Genomic DNA, 13,722 nt, shown 5'->3' with positions numbered 1-13,722 from the left:
AGGTTCCTCCTCCTTTATTTATATTAGTTGTTTCAGGAAGAAAATGCCTCTTGTATTGTATTCCACTTAAAACCTTCTAAAATTCTGTTGTATACTGTATTCAGTTAATCCAACAACCCTGTGTTTTCAAAATGTCAGGTAGAGTGGTGTTGGTATAAGCAGAAATAAATCTCTGCATAGGTTTCTTTTCCACAGTGAGAGGCCTGCACTGGGTGAGGGGGTGTACAATTTTTGAATGCTGTGGCAGCCACAAGTGCAGATGTGAGGCTAGGGAAATGAAGTAGGAATGTGTGTATTTTTGCCCCAGGCCATTTTTCCAAATTAACGTCAATTCTTGCTTCAGTTTTTAATCTTTATTCCTTTCTCCGCAATTGCGCCTTTGGCTGTTCTTGTACAAGCGCTTTTGAAATTGTAAGAGCCTACTCTTCACCTTAGTGCTTCCATAAAGCAAGTACATATCACAGTGTGTTCTCTTTTTACAATAGGAACGTTGATAATCTGCCACTTTCAGTTGTGATTATGTTGTCAGTCAGGGAAGGAAACCTGTAAAATATCTCAGAATCCCTTGCTGCCTAAAACAATTTCTGTAGTGTTTCAGTCAGTACCCACAGCTTTGGGAATGTTGCTGGAGGCAATGGAAGATCTGCTCTCTGTTGGCCAGAGTTACGTATGTACAGTGGGTTGTTTTTGTTTTGTTTTCTCTCTCTCCCAGTGGTCCCACTTGGGCTTTATACTCAAACAATCTAAAGCCTTTTTTTCCCAATGCTTCTGTGCTATATCATGTTAGAAGGCAAGTGGCAACAGCATAATTAAAGTAGGGGCATTTAAAATGAGTAGTCCCTAACCATGGGCTGCAATTAAATGCTTTTTTTTTTTTCTTTCTCAAAAAGGATAGAAAAGGGAAGGAAAAGGTCACAAGCATTGAATACGTAAAGTAAAATTTTTATTTATATCTGTCTGTGTCATTGTGGACTTGCATTTCAGAATGTTATTGACAAAATAGCAGTTTTCAATAAAGATGTTGAAACAGCATTCTAATTTTCTCATATTTCTGTGCCAGGAAACTGCTAGAAAAATTTCAGATGCTCTGGGGAAATTCAGTCTAATCAATGCCTTCCACCTGTTTTTGTTTTAAATACTGTATTGCTCAGTGGAGCTTAGGCATATCGCAGTACATCTACCATGTAATGTTTAGATATCTTAATGAATAACTTAACTCTAAATAGTCTGCTTGTTCTGAGGGGTAAAGTTATTTTACCTTAAACAAAGGCTGTGTGCTGTTTCACCCAGAGGAACCAATTTATTTTCTTTTCCTGAGTCTGTTTTGAAATGTGGAAGTGCCCACAAGACTTCTGCTGCTGTATGCCAGTGCTGTCACTGTGTCAGCTCTGCCTTTTCACAAAGCACTGCCTTTCAAAAAATCTGAGATGTTAAAGGATTTGTGCAAAGTTTTGAGACTTTCCAAGGAAATTTAAGTGAGAAATGCTGCTTTTAGAACATGGCTGAGATTGTGTGCTTTGGGGATTATTTGAGAGTCTGAACCTCATGTTGTGAGAGTGATTAGTTGCAGAGGCGTTTCAGTTTCATACCTAGCAGAACCCCAGTTTAATGGCGCTAGGGAAAAGCAGAACAGTAAAATTGATTCATGCCTTCTTCTATGCCAGTTGGAGTACTTGGGAGTAAAAGCATCCTTTCGTTTGTTAAATCTTGAAGGGCATGCCATGAAACTGAAATGTTGACAGGGTGACCTTTTTCTTTCATTCATTCCTTCATTCATATATATATACTGAGGCTGGCAAGTGGCTGAGATATTTATTAATAAACAATAAAAATAAATAATTCAACATCTTGTCTTCCTGACAAGCCAATGACTTAGTAAAATTGCATAGGTATTAGTAAAGGTTCAAAGCCTATACTTTATTTAATCAAAAGATCACAAGAAACCACTACATTATACAGGTAGTGGAAGAGTTAAAGATTAATGGCTTTAATTTGCCTTTTAATATAGCATTTCTTCAGTAAAAGCCTGAAGTATAAAATTCAAGTGAACCGTGACCAGAAGGTTAATGGATTTTCATCAGCTGAATTTTATAAGTGTAGCAAATAATTATTTGTCATGGTCTTCATTTCAGTTTGAAAATACCCTTAGGAGATTGCCGTTGCTATAAAGAAAAACCCACTCTATATTGATTTTTTCCTTCTAATGAATAATCTTTTCAATAATTGCGTGCGATATGCTAGATCTCATGATCATCATGAGATGTAGCAACTCAGTGCATACAAGTTCTAGATAATTTTCACTGTCTTATCCCAAGTTTGTTTTCTACACCTTTCTCATTGAGTTGTTTGTTCTTGTAAGAGTGGCTCTAAATGAATTTTCAAGCTTCTTGGGGCCTTGCTTTGGGAGGTGCTTTGCACATTTTTGTATGCTTTTAGAAATAATCACAGAAATAATTTGTGGTAGGAACTTTTATTTTTGTGGGAGAAGGTTCCACTTTTGCTATTGAGCTCTCCTCTGCATTAGCAATCAGTTTTTTCATATGGTTAAATAAAAACCATATTCTGCTTTACTGTTTTTACGTGTGTGTATGTGTTGTCACTTCAATCCAAAACACAGATGGAGTAAGTTTATCATCCGTTCATTTCAGTGTTTTCCCCATGTTTTGTTTACAGTGTATGTTGCTATTTCAATTACATTCACCTTAAAGTTTTTGTGTGGAATAACATCTTATCAGTGTGGTTCATTATGATGAGTTGGGAGTTGAGTGAACACGCAAAACTGATGATATAAAGTCACCTAGAGAAACTCTATTTTAGTCTAAGTGTTGTACATCATGTAATGTACATGTAATGTACTCAGCAACATAGTAATAGAGTACAGCAGTACCAAAAATACAGGTAGGCTCTGTGTCTGACTTGAGTTATTGCTGTTCATGAAGCAGTATCTTGCATTGACTGTTTATTATGATTTCTAAGCTTGTCAGCAGTCAGTATGAACACTTTAATGTTGCATGAATGTAACTTTTTTGTGATTTAATTTCTCCCATGTTTGTAGTATGGGCATTATATATCCTGTACATTAAAAATGCCAACAACTTCCTCTTCCTGAGGAATTAAAAATCACAGTTTAAGCTTTGCGTTATGAAAAAGGTTGAAGCGGCAGAGGTTCCAAATACCAAAGTACTTATTTCACCATAGAGGGATGTGTTTTCAAGACCCTGACTTAAATTTTTTTTCTATTTCCTACGTTTGAACTTCTGAGCTGGACTTTTGCTTGTGCCATCTTCAGGCATTTTGTTGCATTCTACTGAACTGAGTGGTTCAGTTCAAGTTGACCAATTTGTAGTATGTTTTTATACGATAGGTTTGTTTAGAATTTCAAAGCTTACATTGTTCTGTTGAAAAGTTTTGTGGCTCTCTGCCTTGTATCAAAGAAGTTGAAATTTATCCAGGATTAGTTCTGGTATGAAGGACTTGTGTTTTTTTGAAAAGCCGCCCAATCTTGGGCAATTCACACATCTTTGAAAAGTCTCAGGGGGTAATACCTAGCATATGCATTTGGTACTAAACACATGCAGTTCAGCAATGCACGAGATGCAAATTTTTCCCTGCAACGATCAACCTTAACGGTAAGCTGCAGAAAATTTCCATAATAAAAAATGAGGTGAAGTGAACCTCAATGGCAATAGAAAAGGAAGGGGAACCAGAGAAGAAAGGAATCAAGGATAGAATCGAGGACAGAATGAAAACATGTTTGCAGGAACAAAATGAACAGAGAATTAGAGGTGAGAAAGTAGAAACTTGTCAGAGACTGGCAGAAGGCAAGAACTAACAGAAAGCAGTGAATAGAAAATATGAATTGGAAATAGGGGCAGTAGAGTCAAGAAATAGGTAGGGTCAGGTGTAGTAGGGCTGAATTTAACATGGACCTGGTCCATATTAATATGGTCTAACATAGAGATACTAAGAGGAATGGACAGAGATGTACTTTTTGAAATTCCTGATCAGTGATTGTGGGTGCCAGGGAGCACAAGGTGAAGGGAACATAGTGTTACCAGCATGTAGCCCACAATACTGAGGTAGATGGATCGTAATCTGTCTGACCTCACAGGATGTGTTTTATTTTAATAGAAGCTCAAGATAATCCTTTTAATATTTTTGGTTTCTTTAAACTGACAAAATTCCTTTTGAAGCAATATTTGTCATGGTTTGTAGTCATCTTGATATCATGTAGTATTGTAGTACAGTGGTCACATAAGTGAGGAAAGTTATTTTCCCTCTGGGTATTCAGTATTCATCACTATTTTTCCAGTAGCATGTAAAAAATACTGAAGCAGATCAGAAACTTGTTTTAAAATGTCTTAACTGTGCAAACTATGTCCAATCTTTTAGTGATCTGGATACCAAACAAAGTTTTCAAATGTATTTTTGCCATCAGTGCTTATGGTCCTAGTGAAATCGAAGTATAAACCAGTGAGTTTGTCATCATCAGGACATATGTAGACACAGTCTCCATTAGAGCAGGAATCTAACAATGACAGTTAAAATTAGTTCTTGTAGTTTTTGATACCATTTCAGTTCCCTCCATCGTTCAGCCCTTTGCCAGTGAGGGCAGCATCTACTTGGACTAATATTAAAGGCTCTTAGGGGAACATCAGATACCAATGCTGCTGAATCTTGTACATCTAGTTAATTAGAAGAGTAAATTTCCTTAGTTGAGCTCATATTAAATCTTTGGAATATGGAATAAATCACACAGTACAGTAAAACTTCATTAGTGCTGTCTAGAATAATAACATCTTGTTTTCCAAAAGCTTGTTTTGGTATCAAATCTTAGACTTTTAGCTGTCAATATGAAACCTTTTATGAAAAGTAAGAGGAGGAAGAAAATAAACTTACATTTACCTAACACATATCCATGTTATTTTCCCGTAGGCAATTCAGCTGAGTAGAGATGGACAGTATCTGCTTACGGGTGGAGACAATGGAGTTGTAATGATATGGCAGATGTGGGACCTGAAGAAGCTTTTTGCTTACCCAGGCTGTGACGCTGGAATCCGATCCATGGCCCTGTCATATGACCAAAGGTTAGAGCAAAGTCTGGTCCTTGCAAGAATTTCAGAGACTGCATTTTTACTGTGAAATTTGTATTTTTTTGCTTCTCATTTTCTGTTTATCTCAGGTCCTGATGATTATATTGAAAATTCTGTACTTACATCAGTTTCTTTCTAGAGTGCCATCTGTAGGCCAGGTAATCTTTTAGAGGATTTCAGCTCTTGCTGAGAATGCAGCAGGATTCAGGAAAGGCAGACTTCATAAACAGGTTGGAGTATTGGCCTGTGCTTGTATGGTATGGGTCAATTGACAGTGGAAGGTAACACAGGTGCTTTTTATGTTTCTTCTTGCACTTACTATACAAATCACATACCTAATTCCAGATCTTCTTGTTAAGAAATAAAATAGTTAAAACAGTTACACAGTAAGCTTCCTACTACACATCTACAGTTTGGAAAAGTAAAAATTTTTTCATTTCCAGAAAAGTGATTTTACCAATATAAATCACGACCCTCCTCAAAAATTCCTTCTATTGAAGACGATCAAGTTAGGTTTTAATTGTATTTTTACATTCCATTTGCCAATGCTGCTATACTTAAAAGCTGTTGTTTGTATTACAAAAGTACTCTTTGTTTATAGGATATTTAATTTGTACACTTCTAGCTGATGTGTGAGATTTTTACTGTCTCTAGTTTGTTTGCTTACTGGAGTTTCTGTGTGCTTTTCAAGGAGGCTTGATCTAAATCACTTAGGAATGTCTACATTGTGCAGTAAAGCATATAGATGAGACTCTTAACCTTCCACTGAAGTAGAAGTCCATACTGAATGAATCCATAGTGAATATTTGAACATTTTTTCCCCTGGACTATATTTCTAACACATAATATAAAGTGAACTCTGAAAAAACACAAGCCAGCAGAATCTGTGGGCTTAAGTTAAGCATTCAACTTCTTGTTAAGCATAATTAGAAACTACAAGCAGTTCCCCAAGAAAACAACGCTACTCCATTCAAAATGAAGTGCTGATAAGATAAAAGTATATCAAAAGCTTGACTTAAAGCTGTTGAATTTTTTACTCCTGAAAATGGTATACAGTTTTGCAGTTAGAGAATCTGTAAGCTGTAATTAAAATTGCATGGTATCATCATATTTGCATGTCAATAAACTGAAATTTAATATGAGCATGTATAAATTTAACCCAATTATTTTGGCTTTGAAGACACAGAAACACGGAAGAGGATTTAAATTCTTTGATGTGCATATAGAATGTATATGTTTGATAGGTGTAGTGTGTAAGAAAAATTTTAAATTAATATGTAAACAATCAAAAAGGTTCTACTGAAATGAAATAGTGACATTATCAAAATGCAGGGTTTTGGTGATCTCATATATCATCTTTGTTGTGAAGGAAAAATTACAGCTTTTCATTCTGATATTTCCTTTTCATTCAGAGGATTTTTTCTCCCAAAATGCCAGAGTTTTTTATGTCATCACACCCTTGACTTTCTTAACACTTAAATATGAAACAGTGGAAATGATCATACAGAAGCTCTTTTTATTGCCTGTTCTGTCAGTTGTGGCTTTTCAAATAGGTGTAAATGATATCTAGTAGTAGATTAATGTTTGTAATTTAGAAAGTATGAGTACGTCAGTAGGGGAGTGATTTCAGGAATGTTCAAAACCATCAGAGCCTTCAAATTGCTTTCAAATCTGAACACTTACATGTCCAGCTGAAGGCCTGTGCCCGCATCCAGTTCCTTCATGGATTAAATGGGGAAGGCTGGACTGAACAAAATATGTTTCCCAGCCCTTCTCTGCTTTGCTCTTTCACCACTACTTCATCCTACTCCCATACTCCCCAAAAAAGCAAATAAGCAAGCCAGACAATAATCTCAAGAAGCCTTGCAGGACAGTGGCACTGGTAAACAATCCTTTTGTATGACTTTTGAGTGAATTGTGGCTTCAGGCCACTCGTACAAACTGTTGCATGGTGTTTTGTACACTCTGAGATCCATAAATCTTCTGCGAGTGCCTGTGCAGATGTCAGTGTTAGCTAAATTTGGCCTGCTGAAGTTCTTGGAAAGCCCAGCTTTTCTGCCTGGTAAGCCCTTCCACCTCCAGCTCCCTTCCCGTACCTGTCTTGGTGTAATCCGTTGGTGTGCTAACTCACACCTGATCACATGTTGGTTCACTGACTAACATGGTATTGTGCTTTCCTCAGGTGCATACTGACCGGGATGGCATCGGGGAGCATAGTGGTTTTCTACAACGACTTCAATCGTTGGCATCATGAATATCAAACCAGATACTGATCTTCGTGGAGACCACAGTTAGCACTGATGTGGGTGGCTGTTGTCAGAATGAGACCATAGCACACCTGCCTTGGTGTCCTGTCACAACATTGCTCCTTATAAATATCTATATCCTATCTGAATGTAACTTAAATTTGCTGGGAGAAGCAAACTATTTTTTAAAGTTAATCGCTATTTTTGTAGATTTTGCTTGACTTTTGGGGGGAAGGGCAGTGAAGCAGAAAAATGGCTGCTGGGTTCTGTAGTTAAAAATCTATATTTTTAGTCATAATGAGAAGTCTATTTTGATCCCTGTATGTAAAAGAAACTTAAAATAAAGTCAGTTAAAACTAACGCTCTAGCTGTGTCATGAAGAAACAGATTTTTCCACCTGAAGCTTTATCTATAACTTTGAAGAATATATGATTTTAACATAATGGAAATGAATTATGTTTGGGGAGTTTTAATCTGTACTATCTATACTATACTTTGTCTTGTACTTTTCCAAATGATGGTACTACATCAAGCACTGACATTTCTGTAAATCAGTAGTAATATTTAAATTACGGTTAATGTAATGTTAAACTTCGCAAATGGTTTCCATCAATGTTAATATTCAGGCATGTTCTTAGGCCTAGACAATTAGTTCTTTTTTAGTCATATGTTAACGTGCAGTTAAGAGAGCAACAGAGTTTGTGTTGCATCGAGTGTGAATCCTTCCAGTTTTTACCTGGCATCTCCTTCAAAGCACACCAAAATGTAGATTGTTCCTCAAAATCAGGAAGGCTATTTGAAAGCCTTAAGCTCAAATCAGACACCTGCAGAAGCAGGGTTTATTTTGTGTGTGTTTTTGTTTTTGTTTTTTATATAGGTGCATTTACCAAAGCACACTTCTGCTGTCTGACTGTGAAAGCACTAGAAAGGCAAATGTTTGCTGGTGCACAGCCTCTACAGCAGCAGAAGCACTAGACTTGCAGGTTGCTCTTCTTGTTTGTCCACAACTGACCCCTGCAATACTGTAGCACACACCATGTTCCTTTTCTGTATATGGCAGGAACATCTTTTATATTTTGCTATCACCAAAACTAGTCAGGTCCTGTCCAATCTTGTGAAATTCTCTCTTTCTTTTAGGAAATGAAAAATAATTTATATTAAGGAACAATAAGTTATTTTGGTGTTGCACAAATCTACTTTTCTACAAGATTGCTGTGCAGAACTCTGTGAAAATATTTGTGAAAAGAACTGTTATTGTTTTGTAAGTCTGCATTGCATAAAAATATCTTATTTGTATGTTGTGATCTATCAGTTGAAATTTACATTCCCTATCTGTACTGATACCTACATTTCTCTAGCTGCCTACTACAGCAGTTCCTGTTTTTCTAAGCATTTAGCTACTATCTCTTTAAGTAAAGATTTGGAATGAGAAAATTCAGTTTGAGTGAAGAAATTAAATAAAATTGCATTTGTAATTGAGAGCTTCATTGGAATGAATTGTGTTCTTGTGGCTCAATGTTTGTTCACAAGAGAGAAAACAGGTGCTGTGGCTGACACATTTAAAAGTACTCCTGTTTATGCAAAGGTGATTAAATTTTCTGTGTTCTGCATTTTTAAACTGATATGGTTATAGTGGTATCTGTAAAGTTACTTTTATATGTTTTGTGTAGCAGGACGATCTAATTAAGCAAAGACTGTAGTTATGTCTGTGATAAGTAACATCTGTGGTAAGTATCTGCTATCTATCAAGTAGTAAGATTTGTTATAAAAAAATTGTGCTGCATGATTCCTTAAGTTCAGCAACTTTAATTACCTCTTTACCTGAAGATTATGAGAGGAAATTGAAATGCAATTTGAATTTTTCTCAAGTGGGTTTGGTATACCAAGTTGAAGCAAAAAAAGGAAATGTTAAAATGTTCGTGTGGCCTGATGTATTTTGTCAAGTGGAAATACTGAAAATGTTCTTTTTATAATCTTCTTCTGACCTAGGAAACATTTAGTTATTGATAGAAGTGATAGTCTGTGATTTTAGAGCCAAAATGTTTCATGGCAAGCTAATTGGTAAGCATGGCAGTGAGCATCCATGTGGGCTTGGCTGTAGTAGAGAAGGCTCCATTGGTCATTAACTGCCTTTCCAAAGTGCAAAGGTATCTGCATTCTGTGTCGGCTCTGGTGCCATCCTGAGCTGAATCCAACTCATGGGTGCATACTGGTGGCAGCTGTGCCATGGCAGAAAGTATTCTTCTGGGAAGCAGACTGCTTTCCTTTGCAGCATGAGATTTTGGACATCACAAGTGCTGTGGGTGTCCTGAAAATCTTCATCTCCAGGAGTGAGGCTGAGAAGACCTTCCATGTCTGGGCTGCTTGGCTGGAGGCAACAGCGAGCAGGAGAAGTCTCTCATCCCATGGTAAGCGCACACCTCAAGTATAGTGTTTGGTGGTGAGACTCCTAACTGGGATGTCAGTTCTGCTTGTGCTAGTCCATGTCATGCTGGGGTGGCGAAAAGAGTTAATTTTGCAGCTATCAGGTTGTCTCATCAGAGCAGCACCTGTGTCAGGTTTGTGCCTGCACTTGGAGGCATTAACAGGTGCCAGTCATCAACCTGAGCCTGAGCTGGCTGTTGTTTGCAGAATGTTCTGGAAGAAGGAGTAGAGCAGAACAGCTCTTCTTCTTCCAGTTCTTTATTTTCTCAAAATGTAGAGGGAACGTTTATGAGCGGAGCTTTTTTACCTGGCAATCTGGGCCTCCCTTTGTTCCGGTGAGTTAAAATGTTTTTTGCTTTTTTTTAACTGGAGCTTATGGCTGGTGTTCTGGAAAGCAGCACTGATTGTTGTTGGGAGTTTGGTTTCTGGGGAAATATTGAGCTCATCTAGCTTGAAATCAGTTGTAGGCATGTGGAAATTGCTGATGTGAGCTGTACAGGATCTGATGAGAGATGATGTGCAAACTAAATTTCTGTTTCGAGATGTTTTAGAGATCCTTTACTGCTGTGGTGCTGCTAATGTGTGTGGTCAGGCTGGGCATTTTTAAGCAACAGTGGAGTCTCTTCAGTTGTTACACAGAACAAAAGCAATAAACACCTTCTGTGCTTCATAGAGGGCTGGTGATGTGGAACAAAAATTGTTTTTCTTTTCTTGTACTAGCAACACGAAATCCAAAACCGGGACTTGTGTGGGAAATGATTTTTTATTGCAACCTCAGTGAGGACATAATTGCCATTAGATATGTTGAGTAAGAATAGGCTAGGTATGGTGTCTGTCTGGATTATAGCTTTTCTGCTTTACATGCCAAGTTTCATTTTCATCAACATGTGAGTGATGAGTGCTTCTGCTAGGGCATGTCTGTTTTGCTCCTACATTTAAAATAGTTCAAAAGGAATAGAAGATGACTGTGTTGTTTCTAAAAAGCTTACTGCATCCTACCAAAACAAAAGCAGAGATGAGCCCTTCTGTGTGTGCTGCTCTAGACTATTGCAAGCTTTCCTGGAATGTGTTTGGATGGTTGTGTAGTCATGTGAGATTTAACAACTTTGTAGAAGCCATGGGAAATAATTCTCTTGTAAATGAATTGTGATGCTATTAGGAACCGTATTATTGAAATGCAGAGTGACTTTTATATTTAGCAAAATCTGAAATCAGACATGAACTCATACATGAGCTATGTCATGTACTCAACTAACAGAAGACATCTAGTTAAGTGCTTTGGAGGTTGTGCTGTATGAACTGCATTGGAAAAAAATGCATTGCTATTTACTAAGTGCTAAGAGTTTGATATATGATCACTTCTATTTTCTTCATGTTATAATTTTTTCTTTGGCTGTTACTTAATTCAATATGCAGTGTAAGTTCTGAGCTGCAAAACCATGAAATACAACTAATACAGCTGAGTCCGTGTATTTAGAACATATTGTGCCCAGCAAGATCTGTCCAGCAATGGATTTGCAGATTGCAGGTTTTATTTTTTTTTGCTTTTTATTGTGTTTATCATCCTTTGTGCTAGCAGTCTGTATTTGAGCAAGCTCTGCTAGCTGCAAAACCAAAATGTGGCTGTTCTAAACAGCACATTGAACAATAGAGCTGGTGTCTTTTTAAGCAGAATATTTAAACTGTGTTTAAACGTTTGAGTGTTTAAGCACTCTAACCCTCTGACAAATATAAATCTGGGGAGAAGGGAATAGTTGCTAGTGCTTTCTGGCAGGGCTTTGCTTCTCTGCAAGCTGCATTTTGCATGCTTCTTTTTGGTTGCCATTTCCAAATATGACAAAGAAATAAAATCAGAGGAAACAGTTGAAGAAAAACTTTGGCATCTTTCTTCTGCAGGCTCTGCCCCTGTATGTTTTTACAATGCTAATTTAGTCCAACAATAATAATAATAAAAGACAACCTCACAAAGGATCACCTTCCTTCTGATGGAAGTGCTGGAAGGGCACTAAAAGGCACCTCTTGCCCCAAAGCAGTTGTGCAGGTGTAGCTGTTAAGTCCCAACTCAGCAGTGCCCTCAGGCATTCACAAAGGGCACTGCCACACTCTCTGCTGCCTGTATTGGTTTTCTCTCTTCATTTGTGCACTTAATAATGACAAGTGCTTTCAGTAGCTGAGTGTGACTTTTTGTCCTTTCTTTTGTTTGTTTTTAAAGGCCAGATAGATACCACAGTGAATAGAAGCAATCTGTCACTTCTCTAATTGTGCTTAACACTTGCATTAGATGTGGAAAGTGATATCAGGAGGAGTGTTGGATTACCCTGCTCTATTCAATCTTATAAAAAATCAGTGTCAGGATAGTTCTGTGCATTTCTCTTGTTTTCCAGTTGCCATTTGAATGTGGGTTGAAACAAATCTGTGTAAATGTCAAATACACTTATCCATTTTTCTAACTGCTATAACCAAAGATAATTGATAAACAGAATGATAGAATCTTTAGAGTTGGAAGGGACCTTTAAAGGCCATCCAGTCCCACTCCCCTGCAATGAACAGGGACACCACAGCTAGATTGGGTTGCTCAGAGCTCCATCCAGCCTGGCCTTGAATGTCTCCATGGATGGGCAGGGCAACCTGTTCCAGTGCATCCCCAACCTCACTGTAAAAAAACTTTTTCCTTACATCCAACCTAAATCTTCCCTCTGTTAGTTTGAAATACTTACTTAAAAGCAGATAATTACGTCAGTATGTGTGCTTGGTTTATAATATGCTTGCTGTGTAAACATAGTGGTTTATCCCGAGTGATCAGATGCACTTTTGTAAAAAGAAATTTGAAACCTGTTTTGAGGAGGGTACAGATAGCATTATATCAAGTTACTGCTTCCTGGCTAATGTTTTTTTTTTATTATTTCAATTAGATAAAGGAAATAGCATCTACTCTCGGGTCCTAAGCTGTGATCCCTGTTGAAATCAGTGTCTTGCTTCTGATCTCCAAGGTGCTGAAGAGTCTCCTTTGCTCTGCTCTGGAGCAGCACTAAGAGCTACAGCTCCAACAGCACCAAGTACCTTAAATGTGCTTGCAACTCAACAACAGCCATGCAGTTAGTAGCAAACAGTGCATAACTCTGCATTCTTATAATCCTTTCCCTGTGTTCCCGTTGAACCTTGCTTATCTCACTCTTCTGACGCTTGATGGTGTAGTACTTCAGAATATTGGATAGTAGGTTTATTTCTGTATAATACCACTTGGATAGGAGGAAGGAGAATATGCTATCACAAGGCTGGCCTACTGGAGAAGGCAGATAATGTTTTCACAGTGCAGGAGAGCCATCAGAACATCCTTGTCACTTGAGAACGGGAGAAGGAATTTTACTTTTCTTAATTTCCTACCTCTGAATAGATATTGTTATTTCTTTTTACAGTAGAACGACATGTGTAGGTAGTATCTGTAACAATGTTCTTTCTGCTTCTTTGTTCTAGAGCTGCATTTTTTCCTGCTCTTTTTGGGTGTTAAAATGTCAGTGTAACTTTTCTTATATATTTTCTTGTGTTCTGCAGAGATGGCATTGCCAAGTTATGGTGGTTTGGTTTTTTTTTTTTTCTTGCATATGTAAATGAAAGCTAAACATTAGCTCCTTTATTTTGCAACAATTTGTCACTGATAGTATTCTGCAGGATTAAACACTTCTGTATGTTCAACTGTTAAAGAGTAATCGAAGTACTTCTGTAACAAATAAAGAAATATTCATGGCATCCTCACAGGGAATATGCAGTTGTTAGAGGTGATATAGATCACTGGCTGTAGTCATACTCTTGGAATTCTAATGAGCAGGAAAGAAGAAATGGGAATAAGTGTCGGAAAAAAATGTCTTTCTGGTATCTTGTATATATAATTAAATTAAAAACAATATATATATATATATATATTTAATATATATAATTTATATATTTTTATATATATTTAA

The 13,722-nt window shown here is 37.2% G+C and overlaps 1 protein-coding gene across 6 annotated transcripts in view; it reads left to right on the top strand.

Annotated features, from left to right (window-relative positions):
* Positions 1–8,818, top strand: part of LRBA (LPS responsive beige-like anchor protein) — a 367,496-nt gene extending 358,678 nt beyond the window's left edge. For all 6 annotated transcript variants that reach the window (XM_085222195.1, XM_085222196.1, XM_085222197.1 and 3 more), the window contains exons 56-57: positions 4,936–5,087; positions 7,276–8,818. In XM_085222195.1, coding sequence (XP_085078321.1) covers positions 4,936–5,087; positions 7,276–7,366 — 243 coding nt within the window. In that variant the 3' untranslated portion in view covers positions 7,367–8,818. The remainder of the gene's footprint in view (positions 1–4,935; positions 5,088–7,275) is intronic.
* Positions 8,819–13,722: the final 4,904 nt, after the last annotated feature.

Source organism: Meleagris gallopavo, chromosome 4 (assembly GCF_905368555.1).
Source record: "Meleagris gallopavo chromosome 4, MGAL_WU_HG_1.1, whole genome shotgun sequence".
Classification (NCBI taxonomy): domain Eukaryota; kingdom Metazoa; phylum Chordata; class Aves; order Galliformes; family Phasianidae; genus Meleagris; species Meleagris gallopavo.
The sequence above is the reverse complement of the archived record's forward strand: the minus strand, read 5'-3'. Positions and strand labels throughout refer to the sequence as shown.